The 12,692-nt window shown below is 37.8% G+C and overlaps 1 protein-coding gene across 1 annotated transcript in view; it reads left to right on the forward strand.

The window, feature by feature from the left end:
• The window catches only part of COL4A4 (collagen type IV alpha 4 chain), a 66,641-nt gene that overhangs the window by 16,666 nt on the left and 37,283 nt on the right, over window positions 1-12,692 (forward strand). The window contains exons 8-19 of the mRNA XM_088132224.1: window positions 600-662; window positions 1,217-1,252; window positions 1,684-1,725; window positions 2,950-3,030; window positions 4,336-4,389; window positions 5,206-5,265; window positions 6,395-6,439; window positions 7,300-7,353; window positions 7,605-7,674; window positions 7,771-7,875; window positions 10,807-10,971; window positions 12,443-12,535. Of these exons, the coding sequence (XP_087988350.1) occupies window positions 600-662; window positions 1,217-1,252; window positions 1,684-1,725; window positions 2,950-3,030; window positions 4,336-4,389; window positions 5,206-5,265; window positions 6,395-6,439; window positions 7,300-7,353; window positions 7,605-7,674; window positions 7,771-7,875; window positions 10,807-10,971; window positions 12,443-12,535 (868 nt within the window). The remainder of the gene's footprint in view (window positions 1-599; window positions 663-1,216; window positions 1,253-1,683; window positions 1,726-2,949; window positions 3,031-4,335; window positions 4,390-5,205; window positions 5,266-6,394; window positions 6,440-7,299; window positions 7,354-7,604; window positions 7,675-7,770; window positions 7,876-10,806; window positions 10,972-12,442; window positions 12,536-12,692) is intronic.

Here is a 12,692-nt window from a genome sequence, read left to right on the forward strand (position 1 = left end):
CAGACTTAAAGTTACCAAGGTTGAGGAACCCTGCTCTACATGGTGGGAAAACATTTTTCTTGTTATTAAATTACTTCACATTATTTTATTCATTATTGCATTCCCCACAGAAATATTCATCTGCCTCTGTTGCATTTGTAACTTCAGACCAATACCTGAGATACTATTTTATTTATGTATTATAATGGGTAGCTAGCTTATATTCTAGCATATTAATCATCGTACAAATAAACTAGTTGGTCATTGCTAGTATTTGGAATATTTCTACTAGCTGGGGCAAGTTCCTAACTGGTAAAGAATGAAGTTAGTGGGTAAGTTATTAGAGATTTTGTAGAGGGAAAGTAGAATATTTTCCCCAGAGGATGGGGGAATTGGTGAGGTGCCTCCCTTATTTTTAACATCCTTTTATTCTCTGTTTTATTTTGCTTTTTATATTTTTAATATATTTATTGACTGTTTTTAGCTTTGTTGTACACTGCCCAGAGTTGCCTGTGGTGAGATGGGTGGCTATATAAATTGCTTAAATTGCTTAAATAAATAAATAAATACTACTTATATCAATAAGAATACTATTGTGTGATTGTGCTATCTGTTTTTAGGGCCTGAGAGGAGAAAAGGGACCAAGGGGTTCACTTGGATTTCCAGGCCAACCAGGTGTACAGGTATAATTTTAACATTTTAATCTCCTATTTCAACTGACACCATGTCAGAATGTGCCTGTCTTTTATTTGTCTCCTAGTTCTCCTGCCTACCAGTTCTATAGGAATTGCAGAGATTGAGATCGGATGTTGCTTTCCTCCAATAATTCTGTTGGCAGTTTACCCCTTCTCTAGTAAATTTTACAAACAAATCTAATTATAATCTGTACAAAGTTAATTGAAAATTATTTTTCTTTGCTTCTACACTTCTTTCTCTAGCAGTGTCAAAAGTAAAACTTTTTGCCTGCAATATAGACAATTAGGGAAAATTATTTTTAGTGCATATTCTGTTGGGAGGAGTTGTTTGAATATAGTAATAGTGCAACACATTAGTAGGGGAAAATATTAAGAACAATAACAGAAGGACAGAAAAGTACTTTCCTCAGCCTAATCTTTCCAAATGTGTTGGATTTAAAGCCCCAGCTAGCATGGCTTTCAATATGTGGGATTTTGAAAATTTAAATCCAACACTTATAGAGAGGACCAGGTCTGATTATATCAAATTCTTCTTCTCACAGGGTTCTCATGGTCATCCTGGCTTCCCAGGTGAACAGGTGAGAGGTTATTTTTTATGGAAACATTTGCAATGTCTGCATATTGATAATTACTTTTGAAAATACTCACTTCAATTTTTAAATAAAAAATAAAAAATTATATTTTAATATAAAAACATATGCCAATAGAGTAAAACTCTAATTTAATGGACCATGGAGGGAGGGGACATCCTTTAAATCTGAATATACATGTGATTTAAAGAATTTCAGAATTATTCCAAATAGTGTCATTTGCAGTCAACCCTTGATTTAACAAACCCTTGATTTAGCAGACATTAGTCCATTAAGTGAGGGTGGGGTCCAAATGAAAAATATTTCTATTGTACCCATGGCTCACTACACAAGATCCATTAAACTGCGAGTTCAGTGTATCGTTTAAAAGTGGATAATCAGTGTAATTTTCCTCTTTTAATATTTTAATATTTCATTAGGGGAATCCAGGAACTGGAGTGGAAGGACAAAAGGGAGAGCCGGTAAGGAAAGAAGTTGCAAATGGGAATTATGGGTTGAAATATTTAGCAAGAACAAGAAATTGTAACTTCAGATTATAATTTTTTTTTTCAGAAGTTGAGCTTTTGAAAATTTCTAGGCAAAGATTTTATTACCAATAGAAGCTAACGCATGCCTTTTCTATGGTCAAACAGAGATTTATCTTAAAAGAAGCATTAAAAATGTATTATCTTTTTGCAAAGAAGTGGTTATTTAGTCTGAGTAGAATCCTAGGTTTGTGTTCAAGTGAACCAGATCTAACTTAATCTCTATTACATCATTTGTGACATTTTAATATGTATCCAACATTCTTGGAATAGTAATTGATTGCACATGGAGTAGGAATCAGCAGTTTAAATGGCCGCAAGAAGCCAAATGCAGATTTAAACTACATCATGAGAATTTTCCAGATCACAAGAATCAATTGTTCCATTTTATTCTGCATTGGTTAGACTCCTCACTGAGTATTTTGTCCAATTATAAGTATTATACTTTAAGAATAATTAATAATTATTTAGAATTAATTAATAATTAATAAGAATAATTAATTGTCCAATTATAAGTATTATACTTTAATCCTTTAAGAAGGATTCAGAAAAAAACTGGAACAGGTTTAGAGTAGAGCAATGAGTCTATAAAGAGAGACTGAGAGGGATAGCACTCTTGAAATACCTGAAACAATGTCAGACAGGAAATGGTCAGTAATATTGCCCATCATTCTAGAGTCCAGGATAAAAATAATGGATTCAAGTTTCAAGAAGGCAGAATACAACTGGATGTTAACCAATTGTCAGAAAACTGGTTCACTCCCCATTTAATTGATATGTTCAAGTGGAAGCTAAACAGCTATAGTGTGAAAATGTTTCAATTTGGATTCCTGTTCAGAGCAAGCATTTGAATTCAGTTGCCCAAATGGCTTCTTCCAAAACTACAATTTAATGATTTTGTGGTTCTATTATTTAAAAAATGAAGTATACAGTTTTGTATCTTCAGCAAGTAGGAGAAACTTGAACTTATTAATTAGTTCATTCTCTCATAGGTAGATAAATTAATACACTGTGATTTTTAAAATATTGTATACATAGAAAAAGAGACAACATGAGAAGGAATTAGCAAAGGTGAGTGTCAGGTTCTTATCTACAGATTCAGCATCTGCAACTCATTTTTATTAGATTGTTCACTGTTTTTGCTCTTTCCATTCTTTGTAGGGTGATGTAGGACCTCCTGGATCTCCAGGACAGCCATTATTGGTTGGACCTCCTAGTTCTAGACTGTTAAAAGGAGAAAAGGTATGTACATTATAAACTACCGTTCTGATAGTGTAATGGTATGTAAGAAAGACCTTGGAAGATGGGGCAAAGAGATGCTGCCTAGGGAATGGTCAGATAAGAGCCAGCATAGCCCACAACTGGATAGTGGGGAGGGCAAGAGGCTCAGAAGGGACCCTCCCTAGTTTCTTGTGTTGTAAAGGAGATAACGGAAGAATGGTACTTTCAGACTTGCAAGATTCTGTTAAGTAGCTTTACAATAAAGTAGAATTAGCTTATCTGATTGTATTTCCTGTCTGGTCTACCTGGTAAGGCTGACAGATTGTAAGCCAATTTTGCACTTGTTTAATCACAAGATCCCAATATAAATGTATTTTAATACAGCAATAAGCATACTAATTGAAGTGAAACTCACTTTGTTATCTTGGAATATGCTATGGCAAAATGCTATGGCAATAAGCTATGGCAAAATGCAAGAGACAGGTACTTGTATTACCATATCAACATCCTGAGCAGCTAAATTTATCTTAGCAGGCTGTATGTGATAGTTCCATGGAATTTATATTCTGCAAGGCTGGCAAACTCAGGAAGCAAGAACCCCTTGGAATTTTGGAAAGGGAAATGTAGCAGAATCTTGAAAACCTGTCAAAGCAATTCTCTTGCTCAATTTACACCCAGTGTAATTAAGGCTGAATTGCTCCGAGTTTCTTTCTCATGCTTCCCCCCTCCCCTGGGCCGAGGTGTCATTTGTAATGGTCCTTTTTCTTCTGCTGGGTTACCAGGACCTGCTAGACATTCTTAATGGCTGATTTTACATTACAATAAGCCAGAATATGGTGTGTTTGGTATTGACTTAGCATGGTATGTGAAATCTGTCATTGATGTTTGTAAACCACAAGCTATGGCAGTGATAGGCAACTTGTGGCCCTGATGCTGGACAACGCTGAACTACAACCTAGGAGCATGGCTGATGGTGAGAGATGCTGGGAATTGTAGTTCAGCAACCTATGGAACACCATAGGCTGCTTACATCTGATCTGTAACTTAACATTGTGCATGAACCAGGCTATTCTGGATTATTAAATAAACCACAATTTGAACAAATCATGGTTTAATGTAATGAGTGAAATCAGCCATTATTCTCTATATCAAAGTAGCTGCTGGCATAAAATAGATTTTTGGGGAAAAATAATTATAGAGTTAATTTTGATCATTTAATCCTTTTGACTTAATCTTCTTAAAATGAAAGCACTGCAGTACAGAGTATAACAGCGCTAAAATTATTTTATTTAAACTATATTAAAGCAAGAACATTTTAATCTTTAGGGAATAAAGGGAATGCCTGGATCTATTGGCTCAAAAGGATTGCCTGGCCGCAAAGTAAGTGACACGTTTTCATGAATGGATAGATAGCATTCATTTCATCACACTACTTACCTAGTATGCTGAGAAGGAGGTTTCTCAATTAAATGTGTGTTTATTTTTATATGTGTAATCCCATTTTATCAACTGTCATCTCCCTGAGTGAGTACATACTGTATGTTAGATTTGTCTTCAGATTTCGATAGAAGAGATATTGGGAAAGAGTGCCATGGCCCCAAAATGGTATATGTTGCTTCTGGCCTGATAAATGACACATTTCCCAGCACAATACAAGTGAAAAACCAGTTGCAAGTGTATAGAATAGGGGAAAAAGATACACAGACTAGGATTTAATTAGGTAAGGTGTGGTGTGAAAAAGGACAGCTCAGCTATGTAGCTAAGCCAGTGTTTCTCAACCTTGGCAACTTTAAGATGTGCGGAGTTCAACTCCCAGAATTCCCCAGCCAGCATTCTGGAAGTTGAAGTCCACACATCTTCAAGTTGCCAAGGTTGAGAAACACTGCTCTAAAATAAATCTCTAAACAAATGGCAGGGAGGGATGCAATTAAGTAAATTAATTGTTCTTGGGTAAGCCATTAGATCCACCTGGACTTGGATGACAGTAGCAACAGGTCTTTGGAGTTAATGAGATGAGGCCCTTGTTTGTTTGTTTTTTCAAAATTAGAAAAAGCATAGCCCCCTTTAACAATATGCTCCCTTCTGTGGCTGTAATCCTAATCCAACTGAGCACATTTACCCCTTTGCTAATTTCCTTGGAGGTAAATGGCAACCAATCCTCAAATTATGTAACCGGTGTGTTTTGAAACACAACAGGGTGGATTTGCGATTGGAGACAAGGGTGAAAAGGGGATTCCTGGTTTTCTTGGAATGCAGGTAAGGAAATGCCAGAATGCTATCTTCATCTCATTTTAATGGTACAATGTTTTAAAAGTATTTTCTATACTTTCTAATATCCTCTATGTAGGATTTTTAAACTATGATTTTATGAAATATTATTGCAAATTGATATTTGGAATGCTTAATTTATGAGCCATCAGTTGAGCATTGTGAAGGAGGTTGCCACTTCTATTTTAAATCCACATATAGTAGAAGTACATAAAAGAAGTTGTGGCTACCAAAGCTATTCTGTATTTATTTTCTTATTAACCAAAATCTTTCTGTATGGCAATGTTTCTCAAACTTGGCAACTTTAAGATGGATGGCCTTCAACTCTCAGAATTCCCCAACCATGCTGGCTGGGGAATTCTGGGGGTTGAAGTCCACCCATCTTCATGTAGCCAAGTTTGAGAAACATTCCTGTAGAAGATCTGTATGCCTATTCTTTTGAGTATAATATGGACTTCACAGAAAAACAATACACACTCCGCCCCACTCTGGTAGCCTCTCAGTGGGATTGGTTTACAATTCCAATCCATGGTTATATTTTCTACTAGCTGAGAAATTTGAAGTTACAGGTCAATAAGTCATGAAGGTACCAGGTTGGAGAAAGCTGACATATTGGCTGGGGACTTTTTTTAAAAAATTTATTTTTATTATTAAATCTATATGCCACCCATCTCCCCCAGAGGGTGGAAAAGATACACAGACTAGGATTTAATTAGGTAAGGTGTGGTGTGAAAAAGGAATTCTGGGAGTTGAAGTCCACACATCTTAAAGTTGCCAAGTTTGAAAAATGCAGATAGATCAATCGATTGATCGATCAATTTACCCAGGAACTAGAAAAATGAAAAAAAATGTTTTGTGGACTATATTTTTAATAAAAGAGTCTAGAGCATTACTTTTTATTTTTTATTGTAATTTAGTGAAAGTACTTAATAAATTCTCATCAATTTGTCATTCACATAGTTTGTCTATCATCAGACATCTTTTCTGCCATGTATAAAACAAAAGTTATTCTAAATAATGTTTTGGTTCATTATAAAATCCAAATGACCCTTTGCTTTTTCATTGTCTTTTTGGTATCTGTAAAACCTTACATATTTTTTTTCCCTAATTCCTGTAGGGAATTCCTGGCTCATATGGTTCTCTGGGTTTTCCAGGGAGCAAGGTAGTGTATACAGAAATTGCATTGCTTATCTGTATGGTCTTTTTAAGGCAGATGGATCCACTTATGCATGGGTAATTGGATAAAAACAGAGAGGAGAGAATAAGAATAATTGGACAATTGTCACAATATAGATATATACTGTATATATACTATATATTCCCTGTTCTCCAGGGAGATGTAGTGCTGCTTTTTAACCTATTCATAAAAGTTCTGGAGATTGAAGATAGCCAAGTTTGAAGTTGCATCAAGATTTCATCAAATTAACTAAGGTGATAAAAAAGGTGGGGAGGGGAATGAAGAGAATCATGTAGAGCTCTTATAGCTGTCTCCAAACTGTGGAAATGAGGCTAAAATGGCAAATGTGTTTCAAAAACAGCTAAGAGTCTTATGGAAAAGACTTTTCTTTAAATTGCCATAATAAATTTGACTCTTTATGTGCTGAAAGATCTGACCTTCCATTTCATACGATAATGCTGGATATTCATGGCGATTAAGACTGTTAATGGTAACTAGTCAGGTTGCTTATACGCAATTTTCAGGATCAGAGGTACTGTATACATCTCTGAAAAACAGTGACTGGGGAATTACAGAGGGTTAATAAGTTTCTTATCAGTAACTACCTAGTTACCCTTGAAACACGATCCTGAACCAGATAGGCTTTCTGTCTGATTTCTCTTACTATTTTGTAATCAGCGCAAAGAACATACAATAGCTTTCTCCAGCTGCCATGTTAATAATGCACACATCTTCCACTGTCTGTGAGATAATGAAAATATTTTCCATGCGTTTGTGAATTCCTAATCACTTTTAACATATTTTATCCTCTTAAAGAAACAAACAGATTCCACAATTTGTTTCAGGGTAAAACTGGATCACGTGGATTTCCTGGTCAAGATGGCTTGCCAGGCATTAAGGTTAGCAATGTTGAATTTGTGGTTCCTTCCTTCCCTGCCCCCCCGTTTCTTTTTCTACACTAAAGCAATGAAAGTCAATTAAGGCAGCAGCTTCAGGTGTGTATTTCTATCCATTCTTTACTCAATACATACCATTGCCTAGCAATGCAATGGGGTCATGTGATTGGATGCAATTATATCTCACCGTCAGAGCTCATCATTTACCTTGTGTTCCTCTAGTGAAAGGTCATTCAGCTTTGCCATTTTTACAGGGGGATCCTGGAGAGAACGGGCAACGTGGACCACCAGGAACCCAAGGAGCTCCACACCCTGGACCAAAGGGTTAAACTAACTTTGCTATCTTATATTCATTTAACATACACCATAATAACATCCAATTATTTTAAAAGCAAATATGCTTTCAATTATCTTGTACAGGTATTCAAGGAGATGCTGGTGACCCTGGTCTTTCTGGAGAGAGAGGAGAAGATGGATTTCCTGGTTCTCCTGGGGATGAAGGAAGGCAAGGGGAAGATGGCATCAGTAAGAAACATTTTAATTGTCTTATTTAGGTGGAATTAAACGGTACCATCTGCTTTCAACTCTTTCCACAGATGTTATGGAGACATATTCTCAAATGAAAACTATATTGATTGATTGATTGATTGATTGCATAACAACTAACGCTTTGAACGTTTTTAGTAAGAATTTATATCAAAAATAGTCACCTTTTAATTCTTTACATTTTGTTAGCTGGTGCATGCTGACATATCTTCTTATTGATGTTACTGCTTTTAAAGATTATTTAATTTCCTTGTTTAAGCAAAGCAACTGTAGGTTGTGCTTCTTTGTATTCTCCTAGGTTATGTAATTAATTCCAATAGCAATCCTGTTAAGTTCAAGTTAGTCCTAGTTTGTAGGGCTGCGCAGTGCTTAGGATGTAAAGAGAAAAAGGAGAGTGTGGCTGCATCTTTTCTTGAGATTGCATGGATGCTGCTTACAGCTGCAACACAATCCCAAATAAAGGCAAATTTCCTCTATGGAATTGCAGATAGGTGCAAGGTACACATTCTGCATACTCTGAAGCAGCTTTTTTATCTTTAAATTTGAAGCATTGCCCTGCTGTATTTGTTACTAATTGAAATGGTCATTAAAAGCCTGATCTTGACAGTTTGGTACGTCACCTGTCACAAAAAAGGCACCAGCAACTTCACCTCATATTTTATTGGTTCTGTTTGAATCTATTTCAAGGACCTTTTTATAGCTGTGTTTTAGGTTTTGGCTTTTTTGATTGATTGATTGATTGATTGATTGATTGATTATGTGGAGTCCTTGGTGTTCTCTGAGCTTGGTTGTTTGCTTGTAGACATTTCATTACCCAACTAGGTAACATCAGTGATGGTGAGTGTGGAGCTTGCTCCCTGTTTTGAATTTAAACCAAGATAAATCCAAAAACACTAGGGAATTCCTGGAAGCTTGACATTCAGATAAATCACCCATCAATAGATACATAGAGATAAACCCCATTTACACACCATTCAAAAGAGACAATAAAAAAGCTAAGAAGGAAACAAAAAGACCAGAACACATAAGCAGGGATTAACACCAGGCAAACAATCAAGCAGAAAACCATAGCCTAATCAAGGAACTACCAAGGAGAAAACCACACTCCCACCAACACTAACAGGGCAAGTTAGCAGGGAGCAAACCCCACACTCACCAACACTGATGATGTTACCTAATTGGGTAATGAAATGTCTGCAAGCAAACAATCTCAGAGAGCACCAAGGACTCCACAGTTCAACCCTGAGCCACCTATATTCTCTTCTATTGGATTATGTGTCACAAAATGGTGTCAACACTTAGCAACCACATAGATAGAGCTCCAGGATAATATTCCCCAAGTTGTCCTTCAGGTCTTCCAACAGTATCCCCATTGCTTCTATAATTGAGTCTAGCTACCTTCCTGCTGGTCATCCTCTTCTTCTTTTTCCTTCCACCTTTGCATAATGTGTCTAAAATATGATAATTTGAGTCTGGTCATTTTTGCCTTGAGTGAGTACTCTGGATTGATTTATACCCACTATTTATTGTTACATTTATGTTTTTCTTACAAGAAGATTCAAACCTTTTGAAAATGTGGGTTGGATTTATACAGATCTTTTTGATAAGTTAGGGATGTTTTAAATGGTTTCAGTAATAATAAAGTTCAGCTAATGTATACAGTTCTGTACATGTCTGCTTAGATCTCAATTCTGGTTGGTTCACCAGGAGTTTATAACTGAAGAAATGTGGAAAGGGTTGCACATAATGTATCTAACTACTAGTTAAGATGTATTTCAAGAGGCTATCGTGAAGTATTGATTTTGGAATGTGTAAACATGAATGTTGTAATCAGAACCACTAAAGCTGATTTACAGGAATGAAGTCTAAGAAAAAAATCTATAGATATGTGTATGAATCTACATTAATTCTTAACTTGCTTTCACTGGCATACTTGAAAACATAGTTTGAATAAAAATTGGGAGAATTCAGAAATTAAGGCAACTGCAATACCAGAGGAAATCATGTTAAAATGTTCAATAAATGAAAAGCTCAGAGAAGTATGATGGTAGACTGTTTCTGATGTGGCCTGCATTGAAGCAAAGAGATACAGAAAAAGCTCTTTGCTGTTATCCAGTGGTCATCTGGCTTTTTGCAATCTAGGTCTGGTAGCCCTATTTCTGACAGATAGTGCTTTTCTCAAATGCAGCTACAGTGGTACCTCGGGATACGAACTTAATCCGTTCCGTGACTCTGGGCGTATCCCGAGTTGGTCGTAACCCGAAGGAAATTTCCCCATAGGGTTCAATGTAAATCCGGTTAATCCGTTCCGCCCTCTGAATTTGGTCGCACCCCGAGGCAAATTTCCCCATAGGGTTCAATGTAAATCCGGTTAATCCGTTCTGCCCTCCGCCCGAATTTGGTCGCAACCCGAGGCAATTTCCCATAAGGTTCAATGTAATTACCGTTAATCCGTTCTGGCGTCCACGGACCACACGGAAAGCGGCCGGGCGCGGCGTGGTGCGGCGCGAAAATGGCCGGGTGCAGCGCGGCGCGGCATGAAAACGGCCCGGCGCGGCGCAAAAACGGCCCGACGCGGCGCGGCGCGAAAACGGCCCGGCGCGGCGCGGCGCAAAAACGGCCGCGGACCATGCGGCAGGGCCGGAAAAACAGCCGCGGACCACGTGGCACGGGCGGAAAAATGGCCGCGGACCACGTGGCACGGGCAGAAAATGGCCGCGGACCACGTGGCACGGGCGGAAAATGGCTCGTACCCCGAGGCGGAGTTCGCAAACCGAGGTAAAATTTTGGGGCCAGAGCTGGTCGTAACCTGAAAAATTCGCAAGCAGAGGCGTTCGTATCCCGAGGTATCACTGTATTTCCTTTCCTGTTTCAAGGCTCAATATATACTCCTTTCTCTTTCTTCCATAGGCTTACCTGGCCTTAAAGGTGTATTGGGAGTCCAGGGTCCTCAAGGCTTTCATGGTGACCCTGGTGTCCCAGGTCAATCTAGTACAGCTCCAGGAAGGCCAGGATCTCCAGGATTACCTGGTTTTCCAGGAATACCAGGAAGCCAAGGCTTGCCCGGACCACCCGGTAAGATAAGCCAAATATTTGAGCATTGCATAAGAATTGGATTAATAATTCCAGGATATCACCTGATAGCAGTTAACATTTCCTATAACATTTCCTCTATAATAAGGAATATGAATATATTTTAACTAAGTAGAACACAGTTTTGGATATAAAATCAGTCTTATTTTATCTATGGGGGTGGTGGCATGGACAGTATAGGAACAGGCTTATTTCTTCAGACATTTTCATTGTACAGTAGTCATCCTGGACTCTGCCCTCACTCAGCCTGTCCAGATAGAGAGGGAGTATGTGTGTGGTGTAGTACTTAAGGCGCTGGACTAGGAGCAGGGAAACCCAAATTCTGGCCCTCCCCTTGGAATGGAAGTTAGTTGGTTCACTTAGGGCCATTCTCTCTCAGTCTAGACTGGGAAATCAAAAAATCTATGTCTACCAGCCAGCACTGGACCAACATGGAAGATTATGGTCCACAACTATCAATGAAGAGGCCCCACCCTGCAGTGGACTGAATAATAATAACTCATACAGTTATGTGACATATTTGCAATGAAATTGGCAATCAAATGGGTTTGAGGCTTCATTCTCATCTGCAATAAAGATTTTAATCTAACCATGATGTATCTGTGGGGCTGCTAACAGGTTAAACTGAAAAGGCTGTAAGTGTCTGGAGACCAGTGATTTACTGCCTAGCCTACATATGTAGTTTGAAAAAGGTGTGGATGATCTCCCAATGGTTTCATGTAGACAGCAGAGAAGGGGTTGGTGCCAAACACTTTCTGGACATGATCCGACAGGAAAAACCAAAGATATGGTAAAACAATACCCCTAGGCTAAGTCCTGACATGTGATATGGAAGGTTGCTGTATTTATAGACAGTGAGAGCTCTGAGAAAGCTTCATATGTTTCCTATCCAGTTACTGGCACAAATAATACATCAAGATGACTAAAGTAATCTCAGTACCATATCCCAGCCCAAAGGATTTATTTATTTGTTTATACACACATACATACATACAATGTTGGTAGACTTCCCCAATAAATTAAGATTCTGGGTAGTGAACAATAAGGTAGGAATATAACCAGCCATAAATAAAATAAAGAACAATGATATTGATACTTGTATACCTAACTTAAGTTATAACTTAAAAAAAACAGACCCATGTGGCTCCCTACAATGGAGTAACCAGGAATTAACCACTTTCCTTTGATGACTACTGACTGGAATCACCTAGCCAGCTAGAAGCAGAACTGTTGCAACACTTGCAAGTGGTCCAATTAGCAGTGCTAGTCATTTATATGCAGATGCAATGGAGACAGAATATTACTTCAAATGGACTTAGTCTGTACTCAGTCCTACAAAGCCACCTGTCTATCTTTTCAGCTTTAAGAGTGAGGATAAGTTTGAATTTTTTTAAATGACAGAGAAAAAACAATACATTTACATTATAAACATGTATTATTTTACAACTTCAAGGTGTTGCTTGTAACGGGAGAGGTTCCCCTGGAGAACCAGGAGCTAAAGGTCAAAGAGGATCACCTGGAGAAAGAGGTGGAAAAGGAGAGAAAGGCAAGTATATGCACCCATCACAAACCAAATACTTCAATACTATGATATTTAGTCATTGATGTCCTTAAAGTAAAAGCTCTTTTGTGCATTAAAATAAATGAGTCAGTCACATTAGATAATAGAAAAGGGCTGTGTATCCTGACCCTGCACTGTACAT

Source organism: Python bivittatus, unplaced genomic scaffold, assembly GCF_059951505.1.
Source record: "Python bivittatus isolate LINGU-HERP-01145 unplaced genomic scaffold, Pbiv_v1 ctg000980_np1212, whole genome shotgun sequence".
In the NCBI taxonomy this organism is placed as follows: domain Eukaryota; kingdom Metazoa; phylum Chordata; class Lepidosauria; order Squamata; family Pythonidae; genus Python; species Python bivittatus.